Raw genomic sequence first — 17,200 nt, forward strand, 5'->3', positions numbered from 1 at the left:
GGATATATTCAGTGATTGCCTACCGATGTTAAGAAAATAACATATTGCTTCGTTTTAGATACTATACATTACGGCGTACAGAAAAAAAAGCCCATCTACATTCAAGAATTAGGTGAGTGTAGAGCTGGTTATAGCAGATGAAAGAAATCAAATCAAATGAAAAATATTTTTTTGCACGATCGTGTTTTTTGCTATATTTACAGTTATTGCTGTTAGTCCTTGAAAGTTAGAATTCCCATACAAAAACTTGTTGCTATGGAAACCATTCTTCGTAACATAAAATTAAGCTATACTGAAACTTTAGACCCATTACAGTGCACTTTTTGTTACTTAGTTACCATTAGAGTGCAGTTTTGCGAAGGCTTTGGAATAATATGTTCAATGCAAAGTATTTTGTTTTTTAAATTATTTAAAAAATATGATCGTGCAAAAAAATGTTGTACAATACACGATTGTGAAGTGCATTACAAAATCTGGGAAATTGAAAAACTAGCTCTGTTCGTTTTTCAAACTTTTCCTCGATTTTGTAAAAAGCACTTCCCAACCTTGTAACGTAATATAATATTACAAACGAAAGAAGTTGGAAGTTTGTTGGAAGTTATGCCCAATGCGTACTTTTTTAATTGGAAAATCATGCAGCAATGCCTGTATGAAGTAAATGGGATAACACGTACAGAAAATAATAACAGTAATAATAATGGCAATAATGATGATCAAAGCTGTTGGAATAATACATTTTAAACGGTATATAGTCATATGAAGAGGATAGGGTTTAAAACTCCAATATATGGTATTGTTTTTCTAAATAATGAACAACTGTCATTATTATTTTCCCAATACATTATAAATTTAAAACTTTTTTAAACCTTATCTTGTCTGTTTACTTACCAATTGTAAGAAAGTAACTCATTTCTTCGTTTTTATTTTAGATTATGCCACTTACATTAAGAAGCCTTACACTCTACATGAAATAGGTGAGTAAAATATTCAGCGTGTATTTTTAGTACGTTTCTTTGAAAACCTGATAACCCTATGAGTAACATATTCAGCGAGTATTTTTAGTACGTTTCTTTGAAAACCTGATAATCCTATGAGTAACATATTCAGCGTGTATTTTAGTACGTTTCTTTGAAAAACTGATAATCCTATGAGTAACATATTCAGCGTGTATTTTCTAGTACGTTTATTTGAAAACCTGATAATCCTATGAGTAACATATTCAGCGTGTATTTTCTAGTACGTTTCTTTGAAAACCTGATAATCCTATGAGTAAGATATTCAGCGTGTATTTTTCTAGTACGTTTATTTGAAAACCTGATAATGCTATGAGTAACACATTCAGCGTGTATTTTCTAGTAAGTTTCTTTGAAAACCTGATAATCCTATGAGTAACATATTCAGCGTGTATTTTCTAGTACGTTTCTTTGAAAACCTGATAACCTATGAGTAACATATTCACCGTGTATTTTCTAGTACGTTTCTTTGAAAACCTGATAATCCTATGAATCCTATGAGTAACATATTCAGCATGTATTTTCTAGTAAGTTTCTTTGAAAACCTGATAATCCTATGAGTAACATATTCAGCGTGTATTTTCTAGTAGGTTTCTTTGAAAACCTGATAATCCTATGAGTAACATATTCAGCGTGTAATTTCTAGTACGTTTCTTTGAAAACCTGATAACCTATGAGTAACATATTCACCGTGTATTTTCTAGTACGTTTCTTTGAAAACCTGATAATCCTATGAGTAACGTATTCAGCGTGTATTTTCTAGTACGTTTCTTTGAAAACCTGATAATCCTATCATAAATTTAATAATTTATATGAAAACAGAAGTTTATAAATACAGGTATATATGTTGGTGTCTTCTCAACTCATGTCATGTTGTTAGAGGAATAATTATCAAGCCATAAATTCTTTTGTGAATAAATAATTTAATTTTTTTTTTCTCAGCTGTATGAATCGGGCTTGTTAGGTATGTTAGGAATAATGTCCATCATCCATCGTGTATCCAATTCTAATTATGTGTTTGTAAAGCTCTGTTTTGTTGAAGAACTATGTTTTTCTACACACTTGGTTTGGGGAGGAGTTAATTTGGGAATTTATCGTCACATAAAAATTCAATTCCCTCTCGCAACAAGAACACGAAAATGAAAATACACGGAGAGATAGTGAATACACCACTGGATAGAGCAGGGGACATGGCCACAAATGAGATACGAACGGAAGGTGCCAGTTGAGATTGAGCGACATGGCAACGTCTAAAATGTTTCTAATTTGGCTCGTTATCAAGCGTTATGTAACAGTCTACTATATACAGTCGCGAAGCTTGAGGTGATTTTTTGCGAATCTCGTGATAAAGCGCTCCAAGCGGTTAGCAACTAGAAACAATACTCTGTCCACGGTCGACTTTGGACAAAATCGTATTTCCATCGAGTGCTAGCTCGTTGCGTATTTCACATTGATGCTTGTGAAATGTTCGTTATTGGTTGTAATGAAAATGTTAATGGCTAAAATACAATAATTGGAGTAATAATATTTTACTAGAGACGTAAAAAATTAAGTTTGTTTTAATGAAATTTATTGATCACGTTTTATTTTCATTTCTGGTGGATTATTAATGCTTAGGCCTACTTTTTTTTTCAAAGGATATGTTTTTAATTATAGCTGTTAATTTTGTTGTTATTTTTATATGTTACTTTACTAGAGACGTAAAAAAAATCTGTTACAATAAAATTTATTAATCACGTTTTATTTCCAATTCTGGTGTGATTATTATTGCTTAACCTCATCCCACTTTAACTACGTAAGCCTACACTACAAGTACCGGTACTTACTTACTTACTTACTGACTTTTAAGGAACCCGGAGGTTTATTGCCGCCCTCACATAAGCCCGCCATTGATCCCTATCCTCAACAAAATTAATCCATTCTCTATCATCATATCCCACCTCCCTCAAATCCATTTTAATATTATCTTCCCATCTACGTCTCGGCCTCCCTAAAGGTCTTTTTCCCTCCGGCCTCCCAACTAATACTCTATATGCATTTCTGGATTCGCCCATACGTGCTACATGCCCTGCCCATCCCAAACGTCTGGATTTAATGTTCCTAATTATGTCAGGTGAAGAATACAATGCGTGCAGTTCTGTGTTGTGTATCTTTCTCCATTCTCCTGTAACTTCATCCCTCTTAGCCCCAAATATTTTCCTAAGAATCGTATTCTCAAACACCTGTAGTCTCTGTTCCTCTCTCAAAGTGAGAGTCCAAGTACCGGTACACGTAAGTTACTCCATTAATTCATATTTCCATTATTATTGTTGTAAAGGGAAATGAAAATTAATATTTATTGGTTTCATAGTTAATTATCGCTATAATCTTGAATGAGTGAAGCGATTATAGTAAATTTCTGTTCGTTTTACACAAACAAAAATAATATTAACCTATTTCTTGCAGGTATGTTCGAGTTTATGGCGGAATTTAATATACTTCATTAAAATAAGAAATTAACTTTATGCATTTAATATTTCAATAATGGAAGGAAGGTGTTAATTTTTCCAAAAGAACACAACGAAAGTGTAACATATTTTGTCGGCTGCTAGGAGAGAGATCTGCGATGATGAGGCGACAGTAGCGATCCTAGTGGTGGGCAACTAACCATGTTTGCATTTTTACTACATATTGAGCTTCGTGACTGTATATAGTAGACTGTGGTTATATGTCACAAAAATTCAACTACATATAATAGCGTTTACATTAGCACCTCTTCACGTAGATAGAGAACCGATTTCTTATCCAGATTTTTCTGACTTTAATTTTAGGCCCACATTTTCTTTTAATTAACAAAATATGTTCATATAACTTCATTTCTTCATCATCTGAAGATTCAGATTCAACATAGTGGCGTTCGTTCATCATTTGGGAAGTACGACAGTCTACATAATCTGTACTATTTCCCTCAACGAATGATTGATACAATCAGAAAAATACTCTCTCCATGGAGGCAGAGCATGGATGACCATAGCGAGAACTCGCCAAGCTTGTGGAGGAGGGTTCTTCGCCTCCAGAGCTGTGTATATTGGAGAGTACCGCATTCTTTTGAATCCGACAAATGCCGACGCGGCGGCCATATTTACTCCTGCGGAGACTCAGTACACAGTAAGACTTGAGTAGGAACACAGGTTTCTAGTGTGATTTTCCATCGTTATCATGAAGAATGCCGTGTTGTTGTGCAGTTAATCAATGTGTAATCAATTGCTGTTAAACTGAATTAGCATTACAGCTTATTGTCTATGCGGGTGACATGAATATATTAGGAGAAAATACACAAACTATTAGGGAAAACACGGGAACTTTACTGAAGCAAGTAAAGCGATAGGTTTGGAAGTAAATCCCGAAAAGACAAAGTATATGATTATGTCTCGTGACCAGAATATTATATGAAATGGAAATATAAAAATTAGAAATTTATCCTTCAAAGAGGTAGCAAAATTAATATATCTTGGAGCAACAGTAACAAATATAAATGACACTCGGGAGGAAATTAAACGCAGAATAAATATGGGAAATGCCTGTAATTATTCGGTTGAGAAGATTTTGTCATCTTGTCTGCTATAAAAAATCTGAAAATTAGAATTTATAAAACAGTTATATTACCGGTTGTTATGTATGGTTGTGAAACTTGAACTCTCACTTTGAGGAACAGAGATTAAGAGTGCTTGAGAATAAGGTTCTTAGGAAAATATTTGTGGCTAAGAGGGATGAAGTTACAGGAGAATGGAGAAAGTTACACAAAACAGAACTGTACGCATTGTATTCTCCACCTGACATAATTAAGAAGATTAAATCCAGAAGTTTGAGATGAGCAGGGCATGTAGCACGTATGGGCGAATCCAGAAATCCATATAGAGTATTGTTGGGAAGCCGGAGGGAAAAAGACCTTTGGGGAAGTTTGCGATTCTGAACAATTAGTTGAGTTTCTAGGTATAGATGTAAGTAAACCCGAAACAGAAAGGTCTAGTGAAGATGAATCTGAGTAAAAGAAATTGATATAGGCTAAATTTTAATTTAACTGAAAATAAAAATATTGACTTGAGTGAACAACAAGCTCTTTAGTATTTGTTGGGATCAGTATTGTTCAATATAAAACAAAATAAGTTATATAATATTTGTGAAAACTGTATTTCATATCTAATAACTGATAACAGGGATGAATCTATAAATTTTATTAGCATATTAGTGACTCTCAAGTCGTACATGGAAATGCCACGCATACCCTTATAAATTCGTGTTTGATATAATTCTAAATGCAGAAAAATGTGAAATGGTGGTAGAAAATGTATTGACACTAAAGGATTTGAAGTCTTTATTCATTAACACTTCAACTCATACGTTCTCAATTCGTTATAATATGTATTAAAAAGTCTTATCACTATTTTAGAACTAGAATATATTTATTGTTAAGAAAATTGTCTGTTATAGCAAATGCACGACAACAATTTTCTAAATGTGGCGGTCGAAATGTTGGTGTGAGAATTGCAGTAGAAAATTGTTGATGTTATCCCTATTGAAATGGACATAACATAATAAAGTGTTATCTCCCATGAGTCATTTCGCTACTACAATAATGTTTATTAATTCTTGTCTCCTGTGGTCAATAAATACAACAACGTGTATGATATCGCCTTTAATCACCATTGTTCTAGCATTACTGCTTATGCTTCTGTGCCGAGCAAGGAGTAAATATGGCTGCCGCCGTCGAGAATGCGGTACTCTCTAATATACACTGCTCTGTTCGCCTCTATCTCGCTAGCGAGATCTCTTTAAGTGTGTGACGGGCCTAATATATGCTTCTTTCCTGCATGCTGTCCCTTAGCTATTCCAAACTTCCAAGTATGGCATGGCCTTCCTTATTTCCATTTTTTTCCAGGTCGAAGTTTGTTGAAGTCTACATTGCTTGTGTATAAGGAAAAATGCAATGAATGAATTTTATTGTACATTTTATTAACCAGGCTAACCTAACGCTTATATTCTGGTTTCAGATTACAGCAGCCACCAAAAGAAGCCTAGCATATCTTATGATATTGGAGGTAAATACCATGCGATCTGAATGAAGCAACTATTCAATGACTGATCACTAAGGAGCGGATTCCTATGTAATTAAATATTCTTTTTGCGTGTGATAAAACACAATTAACAAAGTTAAACATTCCGAACATGAAGTTTCAGGTTTAAAATCCGAATTTTATTTCACATAAAAATACATATTTTCACAAAAAAAATTATGTAAATACATATTTTCAGGAAATCTGTTATAAACACATAAATCTTGAAATTTTAATAAATATTTAAATAATTTTTACAAGAACTTTTAAACATTTTAAAACTTAATCAATTATATAACTCACAAGTACCGGTACGTTATCTTTTTTAAGAATTCTTGGTTGCTTCGTGTTTCTAAGCGCTGTGTGGTGTATCCGTGATCCATTTTCGTAGCAGTATCGCCTCAAGTTCTGAGAACTGCTAGGTAGCATATCAGTGTTATTATTAGAGAATAAATTAACATGGACAAGGAGGAGAGATCTTGCAACACATAATTAGGAATGCTTATTGTTGCTGAAGATGATTTCATTCCGCGCTTTGTTTGTGAAACACAACAGATAAGAGCTCGGGTATGAACATTATTTAATTTAAACAAATCTCTCGCCTCTCGCTCATGTCTATCAATTAAGGCAATATATCTTGTTGTGATTCCCTGTTATCGGGCTTCGTCAACCGTTAACCTTCAAGATATGCTGAAAGATGATTGTTTAAAAAACGATTTGGCTTTCCTATTAGCAAATTTAAGCTTTTTGTGTGACACCACAAAAAAACTCGAAACATCCAAAAACCTCTTGTCTGAAACGGGGAGGTGCGTGCCGTAGAAATTAAACTAGACTCGCTACCAGGTTCAGAAGTACAAGTACTAAGGGACAAATTGCAGAATGTGTTTGGGAAAAACAGTGGATATAAAAAAATGTGTAAAGTTGCTCAAGTATTGGAGGATGTGCCTGTAGGTGAAATTGACGGTGTTTGTGTTTGTGACATTCCTCTCCTTAAATATGCACGTCTGACGTCCTGTGATGTGGAAAGATCGTTTTCACAGTATAAGACGTTGTTCATAGATAATCGGCATGCATTTGTGATGGAGAATTTGGAAATGATATTTGTTGTTCACTGGAATTCTCGGCCAACTACTAGCACTCAAGTGTGGTTAGTGAGTACTTAGTAATATTTTTTTCTAGCTAATTAAGGTATTTTTGTCATTTTTTTTAAATATTTTTTTTTATTTTTAGCAAATATTTTCGTACTTTTTAGCACATCAAAAATAAATATATTTAAATTTTTACCACATAAAAATCCGCTCCCTACTGATCACGGCTCAGTCACCGATGTTTTAAAAGACACTTGTAATAAAAAACAGTTTTGCAAACTGATTGCGAATAGAACAGACGATAAATTGAACAGACTTTGATTCAATTCTGGGCTTGCATATTTACTTCGGAATAGTTCATGCATGTTTTTATAATTATAATAATGACACTGATATATGCTCTGTTCTTGATATTAAATTAGTTTTTAATTATTTTCTTTTCAAGTGCATACAATTACGCCTATTTAGTTTAAGCCTACATAAAATAACGAATAAAGATAGTTTTGAACCTTGAAAGCGGCCACCCTAATCTAAAAAAATCGTAAGTTATAAGCTTCTCCAAAACTTTTAGTCTTACATAGGTCCTGCTTTTTAAACAAATCTTTCTTAATTTGCACTCATATGTATCTGGTAACCACACTCATTCTACTGTATAAAATTCAGATCATAAGGTTAAAAACTGACTAGGGTAAAACTAAACGAAGGAGTTAAAAGTATATTATTGTGGTTTATAATTATGTAGTTTATTAAAACGTAAGTAATAAAAATCAAAGGAGTTATTTTTCAGATTTGGGCGGCCATAAAAAGAAGTCCTACATAATACACGAAATAGGTGAGTCGAAAATCTTTCCATAAGTGTAGTCTAATATGTACCCTGACATTTCATTGTAAAATATTTATGAAACTTATAGATTTATTCATTATTATTTTCATTTAACACTTTTTCAAGATTCAATTATTAATTAAGTCACAAATAATGTAACTCACTTATTCAAAATTATTCTTGTACCATTCAAACGTTATCTTAATTTATTGATAAATCTTTAATAATGTTTCTTCACAGCATTAAAATTAATCTGGAAATAAAAACAGCTATTCCACCACGTGTAGTTGGTATTACTACGATGACAATACTAGAGAATTTTATGTTCAGTTTGTTGGAGTATGCCGAAAATGGTTTCACGAGACATGTGTGAAAAATGGCACCGATGTCAATATTCATAATTCATAATCAAAATGTATGTTGTAAATGTTGGATTTTAAAGTGTTTATGTTTGTCATACTATGTTCAAATCTCCCCCATTATGACAGAAGTCGACACTTCGGCATCAATTTGAATTTTTTGCAATACTGACATATAAAATGATCACATTGCTACCAGAATAAAATTGGCATGAAATGGTCCCAAAATTAACATTTTTCTTTAATGTGTCGAGATGTCCCTAAACGACTCTATTGTATTTCATTACTTCAAATCGAATATAGACATTTTACGTAATAATTGAGATTTCCTTAAATTCTCTGTAAAATATATTATTTAAAACTCTATTCTTGAAAATATATTCATTAAAATCTCCAGCTATCTATCAAGTTCATCTTCTCTTTTGTCTTTGTAAACAACTTATATGCACCTTGTTACAAGCAAACTAAATGGTGATACTGACGACGTTGTTGAAGAAAATTATGATAATAATCATAATAGTAATAATATTTGAACTCGTGAAAGGTAGTATTTAGTTATTTAACCTGGTAGAGATAAGGCCGTCAGGCCTTCTCTGCCCCTCTACCAGGAGATTCCAACTATAATATGAAGAATAAATTACAATTACAAATAAAATTACAATTAGTATTAAATTTACAATTACAATAAAAATCGAAGTACAAAAAGATCACCTGACTAATTCAAACCAGATAATTTATCATAGAAAAACAAAGAATATTTTATATTTACTGAATTACAAATTAAACCTAGAATAACAAAATTGTATAGTGAGAAATTACTGGATATTGAAATATTTAGTGACAGATTAACGAAACTATTTACAAGAAATCAATTACTGACCAAGTGCCTAGTAAGTTTGCGTTTGAATTCAATTTTATTTCGACAGTCCCTGATGCTAGCAGGTAGCGAATTCCAGAGTCTTGGCAGGGCTATTGTGGGCAGGGCTATTGAGAAAGTATTTTTGTTGTCAGTGAATAAAAGTATAACAAATGTATATCCTAATTTTGTTTCAGAATATAACAAGAAGAAGCCTAGTCATGAATATCACATAGGTGAGAGTTAATTCTCAAACTTTATTATTCTAGTCGTGAAACTTATATGCACCTTGCTACATACAAATTAAGTGAAGAAGAAAAAGAACATGAAGACAAAAATAATAATAATAATAATAATAATAATAATAATAATAATAATAATAATAAATATTTTAGGAGAAAAACCGGGTCCTTGATTCTACGTACCAAGCGCTCTGACCACTGAACTACGGCAAATTCAATCCACAACACCGGATTGAACTTTTCTCCTTCGATGTTTCGATCCGGTGTTGTGGATAGAATTCGGCGTAGCTCAGTGGTCAGAGCGCTTGGTACGTAGAACCAAGGACCCGGGTTCGATTCCCGGAGCCGGAGAGAATTTTTCTCCTAAAATATTAAGTGTGAATATTACAGATTCTGTAGGACAAATTAATATATCTATAAAAAATAATAATAATAATAATAATAATAATAATAATAATAATAATAATAATAATAATAGGTCCACACCTGTGGAGTAACGGTCAGCGCGTCTGGCTGCGAAACCAGGTGGCCCGGGTTCGAATCCCAGTCGGGGCAAGTTACCTGGTTGAGGTTTTTCCGGGGTTTTCCCTCAACCCAATTCGAGCAAATGCTGGGTAACTTTCGGTGCTGGACCCCGGACTCATTTCACCGGCATTATCACCTTCATCTCATTCAGACTCTAAATAACCTAGATGTTGATACAGCGTCGTAAAATAACCCAATAAAATAAAAAAATAAAATAATAATAGTAATAAAATAATAATAATAATAATAATAATAATAATAATAATAATAATAATAATAATAATAATAATAATGTCTAGACTTGCGGATGATCTCCCCGACTCTAAGAGCGGGTTCATAGATTTCGCTAGGGACGAGAAGTGTAAACCAATTAGTTTATCAGAAACTAACCAGAGTTCACTACTGACGGTAAATCTACGTTACACTCATAACGCATAATTATCTTTAATGTCAATAAAAATATAATTAATGTATGTCCTAATTATTTTTTTGTTTCAGAACACAGCAGTTACAAGAAGAAACCCAGCAATGAATATCATATAAGTGAGTGCTCATTCACAAACACAATTGTCTTTAATCCTATTTCTTCCTTCATAATATAAATCTGAAAGAAAGAGAAAAATGATTTCATAATACTTTCTTTGTTTAAAACAAAATTATAAACGTATCAAATATTAAGAGATCGTGTAGTGTATTAATGTACAGAATGATTTATATAGAACTGACACATTTCTTTCATTAATTGTTTCAAAACGAATTGTGCTAGCGACAACTTATTATACCTAAAATGTAGAGGAATTTTGGGAGATTATTTACCTCTATAGCAAATGTTGAAAATGTCCTCCATCCTGCATAAGGCACAACTCAACACGTCGTTCCATGTTACTGGCCACTCGTTGGAGGACTCTGTTGTCAATAGCTTGAATCTCCTGTGTGATGTTGTGCTTCAGATCGTCCAATGTCTGGGGACGTGTGGCGTAAACACTGTATTTTAAGTAACCCCATAGAATGAAGTCCGGCGTTGCCAAATCCGGAGATCTCGGTGGCCACAGGTTCCTGGAAATTATTCGGTCGTCAAAGAAACTTGCAGTTAATTCCATGGATTTATTTGATGTATGGCATGTAGCGCCATCTTGCTGAAAATATCCTTGACTCAGCTCTACATCGTCCAGTTGCTCAACAAACTCCATGAAAATCAGTCGGTACTCTGCAGTGTTCACAGTCTGGTTAAAAATATTGGCCCTTTTCACTCACCAGAGATCCAGTTGTTTCCAATTTGTTTACCAGTCCCAGTATTGTGTTTATTTTGGGAGGATTGCGAACACCAAATTCTCTCTGCTATGCGCTTTGAGTAGCTGTAATTGAATTCGTAATCCATTATTGCTTTACAAGGAAGAGTCGTTGATTTAATGTGTACTGCATTTTCACGTTGACACAAAATGTCGAAAACAGCTGCCAACAATAGGTATAAAACATAAACATCTGCGCATCTAGTGCTGCCAACAATAGGAATAAAACAAGGAATCGAAACTCCAGAACATTCTGCTTAATTTGTTGCTAAAATTGGGACAGTGCTGCCAACAATAGGAATAAAACATGAACATCTGCGCATCTAGTGACAAGGAATCGAAACTCCAGAACATTCTGCTTAATTTGGTGCTAAAATTGGGTCATTGAATGAATTTCCAACGGAATAATTAAAGAAAGAAATGTGTCAGTTCTATATAAATCACTCTGTATATTCGCTTTTGCTATGCAATTTGAAGTATTATTATTAATATAATGAATAGCCTATACTTCATGCCAATGAATTTAACACATTCTCTACTGTTGCCATATTTAATTACTTCTACCATCGAGTGAAATTTCTACGTCTATTACTGAACAAAATGTTATGCACAACGGGTGAAGAATACGGTCGTAATGAAATACACATTTCTTCTTCGTCGTCAATCGGTGAATGAATCATTCAGTAACGAAGTATAATAATAAACTTATTATACTTGGGTGTATACTTGGGTATTGGGAAAATCCAGAAATGCATATAGAGTGTTAGTTGGGAGGCCGGAGGGAAAAAGACCTTTAGGGAGGCCGAGACGTAGATGGGAAGATAATATTAAAATGGATTTGAGGGAGGTGGGATATGATGATAGAGAATGGATTAATTTTGCTCAGGAGGGACCAATGGCGGGCTTATGTGAGAACGGCAATGAACCTCCGGGTTCCTTAAAAGCCAGTAAGTAAGTAAGTAAGTAAGTAAGTAAGTAAGTAAGTAAGTAAGTAAGTAAGTAAGTAAGTAAGTAAGTAAGTATTATACTTGGGTGTTGAATGGTACATTGTGCCAGAAATGAAGCAGAATGTGACAGCAGAACATGATTACAGTTGTTCACGTATCCATATCAACAATTTAAGTCATCCAATAATATAGGAGGAAAGTATACAAACAGTAGATATTAATCCATATACATAGGTTAACTTGTTACATTCAATCTTAATAGAGTCAATATCAGCAATAAATGTAACTAGTGGCTTGTGCAGCAAGTACTGCTGCAAACTAAGTTCGTTACATGTTCAAATAAAAATTGTTCAGATTTATTATCAATGAAAAATACTTGTCTTTTTGATAGTTATTTGCTTCCATAATAATGAAACATACTCCCTCTGAATGGACTTTTTAGGCCAAATACTTTTTCTTGAACCTATCCAACTTCAGTTTTTGAGTTTCAACGCGAAAACGCAAGTATCAATGTCAGGACGATAGCAGTAGCTATTTCAGGTCATTGTGGATTGTAGGCAAAAGTTAAAAAAAATGTCAGGTTTGCTAAAATCATTTTATCCTACTAAGAGATCCTGCTGAAATTATCTGGAGACTACAAAATTTTCTAGGCCTCTTATTTTATCAATAAGTAATATCTTTTGATCTTTCCTTAGGAACTGTAATTTTTGCGCTCTCTCGAGCCAATACTGAAGACAATGACATATATCAATATCTACACTACACCGCCATTAAGTATATGAAAATGACCCAACCCCACTGGGTTAATAAGTATAAAAATATTTGATTTTTAATAACAATATTATTATCTTACTTAAGTTTTGTAGTTATATATAGCAGCCACTCAGTAATAGAAATGAAGATCTAAATTAAGATATTCTCTACATTTACTTACATAACCACAAAACGTTTCACTTTCATGTCATCAATATCAATATTATGTACAATTAATGAAAAATAGCTGCATCATGATATTAACTATAATAATATTTAATTTCTAATGGTAATAAATCATCAAACCACCTCAAGTTTCGTAGATTTGAATATCCACTACATAGCTGTATTCAGAAAATTATACACTGCAGAATCAGTTTTTAATAACAAATTGAATTGAGCTCTAAATATGTCGGCAATCTGCAGGTCATGGCCTTCGTGTAATAGCCTATTGTTTATTATAGTGTGTGTTTTGTTCTGAAATTCAATCAAGTCGGCCGTGATTGAATAAAATAATTCTCAAAACTGACAACAGATGGATTTTGGAAAATAGGAAAATTATGTAGGAAAATTGACATTTCACTGAAAACTACTACTTTTCCGAAAAACTTTGGATACCAGGCATGAAAATGAGGGGTCACGCATTAAAATCCGTTCAGCCGTTTTCCCGTAATTTCCATTACCAGTTCAAATTATATATATAGATAATCGGTTTTTTTATACTATCCAATTTAATAAACCCTATTTCACCCTGAGGTATATTAGGGTTACAGTTGGCATCAAAATACATATTTTATAACCAATAAACAATAGTAAAATTATATTATAAAATTGTGGTCACAGTTACAATTCACATGAATTATGTAGAAGAATGCACCTTAATGAAAGAATGGATCCTGTTAAAGATTAATGAGATGTTTGAGGAATAATCAATGCAAAGGATATACAAGAATGTCTAACCGTTTCAGAGTAAATACACGACCTTAAAAAGATAATCAATAGTACATTGATATAACAAAGTTTGACTTTCATTTAAAATTAATACTTAATTCATGAACAAAGGAACAGTTAAGAGTACATAATAAAAGGATATTACAAGCAATGATTTACGGTTACAAGTTACATACATGATTCAGGAACAATTACAATAATTAAAATAACACAAGTAATGACTTATAACTGACGAATAACGAAATTCTTGAAGGGCAATATATAATAGTAGGGGCAATACAAAAGATTTAAAAACAAATGTAAACAGTAAAGGAACAGTAGATAAATTGACTTAAAATTACAAGTTAAACACATTCTTTTTAAAGCAATAGGTAACAAGAAAGAGATATAATATCAATACATTGACTGTAGTTACAGATTAAATACATTATTTTAAAAACAAACACGCAAAGGATCAATAGCTATTTTCAGGCAATATATGCATGGACCATGTCTTTAATTCACATCTTCTTGACGTTACTTCGTATATTATTTTGTGTTTCAATCTATTTCAATTTGTTATTTGTTATCTATTTGTTTATCAACAAAAATATGTTTCATAAAGCCTCAAGGCATTTCTCTACATTTATTGTATCGTGGTAATTTTTGTCAATGGCAAACCTGTAATGGTTACAGGAAGAAATATATATATATATATATATATATATATATATATAGTAGCGTGAAAATTAATCCGAACACGACATATTTTTAAATTTTCTTTCATTGTTGGTCTCATAGCTGCTCATACCGCTTTAATTGACATCTGTAGTACGTGTAATTCCATTGTTGAAGGCCTGTCGTTATTGTTTTTTTTATAATATGTGACATTTTGCATGTCGTTTTTTACTTACAAGCATTTCAGTTGTGTTGAAGACTTAATACTGCAATCCTGTGTACATTCTGTCGTCTTCACAAATGGATACAACTCCACGAAAACGGTCTAAAATTATAACATTAGCAGAGCATTCTTCTATGACACAGAGGCAAATTGCTGCAGAATGTCACATCGGTTTGGCTACTGTTAATTCGACCATAAAACGATACAGGGAGACTGGATCCATCACACCCCAGAAAAAAGGAAACTGTGGCCGGAAAAGGAAGACTTCACCTGCAGATGATCATTTAATTGTCAGGAAAAGTAAATTAAATCCTAGACTAACTGCTGTCAACTTAACCCGCGAGTTAATGGCTACTACTGGGGCGAATATTCACGTCACAACAGTGCGGCGTAGGCATTTGGAAGCTGGACGAAGGGTTCGTAAGCCTATTAAGAAGCAACTGCTAACCCCTGTTATGTGCAAAAACCGCTTAATGTGGGCAAAATTACATCAACACTGGAGAGTGAATGACTGGAAGAATGTACTTTTTTCCGACGAGTCTCATTTCGAGGTCCACGACCACCGTGTTTCTTCGTACGGAAAGGATCCGAAAAAGTAACAGCAGCTCATCTCCAACAAGCACCCAAATACCCCCCTAAAGTAATGTTTTGGGGTTGTTTTACACATGAAGGGCCTGGAGAATTAATACCTATCAAGAGAATGATGAATTCTGACAAATATATTCACTTATTGGAAACCAGAAACGTACCCCAGCTGTAAAAATCATTTCCGGATGGCAGAGGTGTGTTTCAACATGACCTGGCACCATGCCATACGTCTCGAAGAACTACAGAATTCTTCAACAAGAAGAATATTCAGGTACTCCCCTGGCCAGGCAACTCACCCGACATCAACCCCATTGAGAACTTGTGGTCAATTTGCAAAAGAAGAATGCAAAAAATGGATTGTTCTACAAAGGAGAAGATGATTTCTGCCCTCATTGGTGCATGGTTTCGCGATGAAGAAATGAAGAATATTTGTGGGAAATTAGTGGAATCCATGCCAAATCGTCTCAGAGCTGTTATTAGGAACAAGGGAGGCCACATAGATTACTGAGGTATGTCTTAGATCCTTTTTTTTATCCCGTTTGAGTGTTTTTGCATAAGTAATTACGTTGTTCGGATTAATTTGCACGCTACTGTATATATATATATATATATATATATATATATATATATATATATAATAAAATAGCTATTAAACATATTATTTTAGAACCAATAAATAGTCATACTAAGAGACGGCTTAAATTTTACGAATTAATTACATTATTTAGTAACAACAATTGGCAATAAGAAATGGCTCAAAATTAGAAATCAAATACCTAATTAAAATAAAAATTAAAACCAATAGTATACTATTATAATATGCGATCGGCTTAAAACCTTTCATAATTGCAGACTATGTATTATAGACTACATGTCATTAACGAATTAGGATGGATTAAACCTCAACTGTTTGTCTGTGTTTCAGTTTATACCACCCAGAAAAAGATGCCTCATACAGTGCACCATATAGGTGAGTGAATTATAATTAGAATTATTAAGCTTAAACACACAAATCAGTGTGGTGCATATTTTTTAATTTTCTAGATACATGTTTGAAAAAATAATAATTTACAATAGGAGTAAATTATTATTTGTTCTTATATAATTCTATTATGTTTCATGATTCTGTGGGATCAAACGAAGTTTCGGGACACGAACACGGACATGGACACGGGCACGGGCACGGGCACGGACATGGACACGGCAAGAAACACAAGCATAGTCATTATGGTAAGACATTTTAAGTTAATATTTTCGACACAATAATTTAAATATGTTTTTTACTCGACCATGCCGAAATGTAGTAATTATACACCTGGTAGCAGCCCTTTAATGGACCTCATTAAAGTACACCTATTCATTAAAGTTCAGATGTTCCACCAATCAGAAAATACCATTGTAGCAATATGAAAGCGCAAGTATCGATTATTCTCGGATATGCCACGGAGGCTGGAAATCAAATATTGTCGCAGAAGGTTATGTTGAAAAATCGATCCAAAATAAAATTGAAATCTCAAATACAATATTAAAATCAGTCGGAAAAAAACAACACAGAAATTAACATCAATTCACCGTCATCTTCCAGCCTTTCACAAAGCACATTCCCGCAAAATCATTTCACCAATTGCACAATAAATCACCTGCGTATATTTGAAATAAAGCCAGTTCTGTTACTATAATAATTAGCGTTAATTGTAAATAATATTCAAATAAATTCAATTTGTCATCTCGTTTGTCAATGTCTAATTCAATTTCAAGGTTATTTCAAGATTAATGTTTATTTTACTTTCTAG

At 33.1% G+C, this 17,200-nt stretch overlaps 1 protein-coding gene across 1 annotated transcript in view; it reads left to right on the forward strand.

Annotated features, from left to right (window-relative positions):
• The window catches only part of LOC138696235 (uncharacterized), an 89,719-nt gene that overhangs the window by 69,677 nt on the left and 2,842 nt on the right, over window positions 1-17,200 (forward strand). The window contains exons 27-34 of the mRNA XM_069820950.1: window positions 59-112; window positions 930-974; window positions 6,044-6,091; window positions 7,982-8,026; window positions 9,430-9,468; window positions 10,498-10,542; window positions 16,333-16,377; window positions 16,551-16,637. Of these exons, the coding sequence (XP_069677051.1) occupies window positions 59-112; window positions 930-974; window positions 6,044-6,091; window positions 7,982-8,026; window positions 9,430-9,468; window positions 10,498-10,542; window positions 16,333-16,377; window positions 16,551-16,637 (408 nt within the window). The remainder of the gene's footprint in view (window positions 1-58; window positions 113-929; window positions 975-6,043; window positions 6,092-7,981; window positions 8,027-9,429; window positions 9,469-10,497; window positions 10,543-16,332; window positions 16,378-16,550; window positions 16,638-17,200) is intronic.

Source organism: Periplaneta americana, chromosome 1, assembly GCF_040183065.1.
Source record: "Periplaneta americana isolate PAMFEO1 chromosome 1, P.americana_PAMFEO1_priV1, whole genome shotgun sequence".
NCBI classification, from domain to species: domain Eukaryota; kingdom Metazoa; phylum Arthropoda; class Insecta; order Blattodea; family Blattidae; genus Periplaneta; species Periplaneta americana.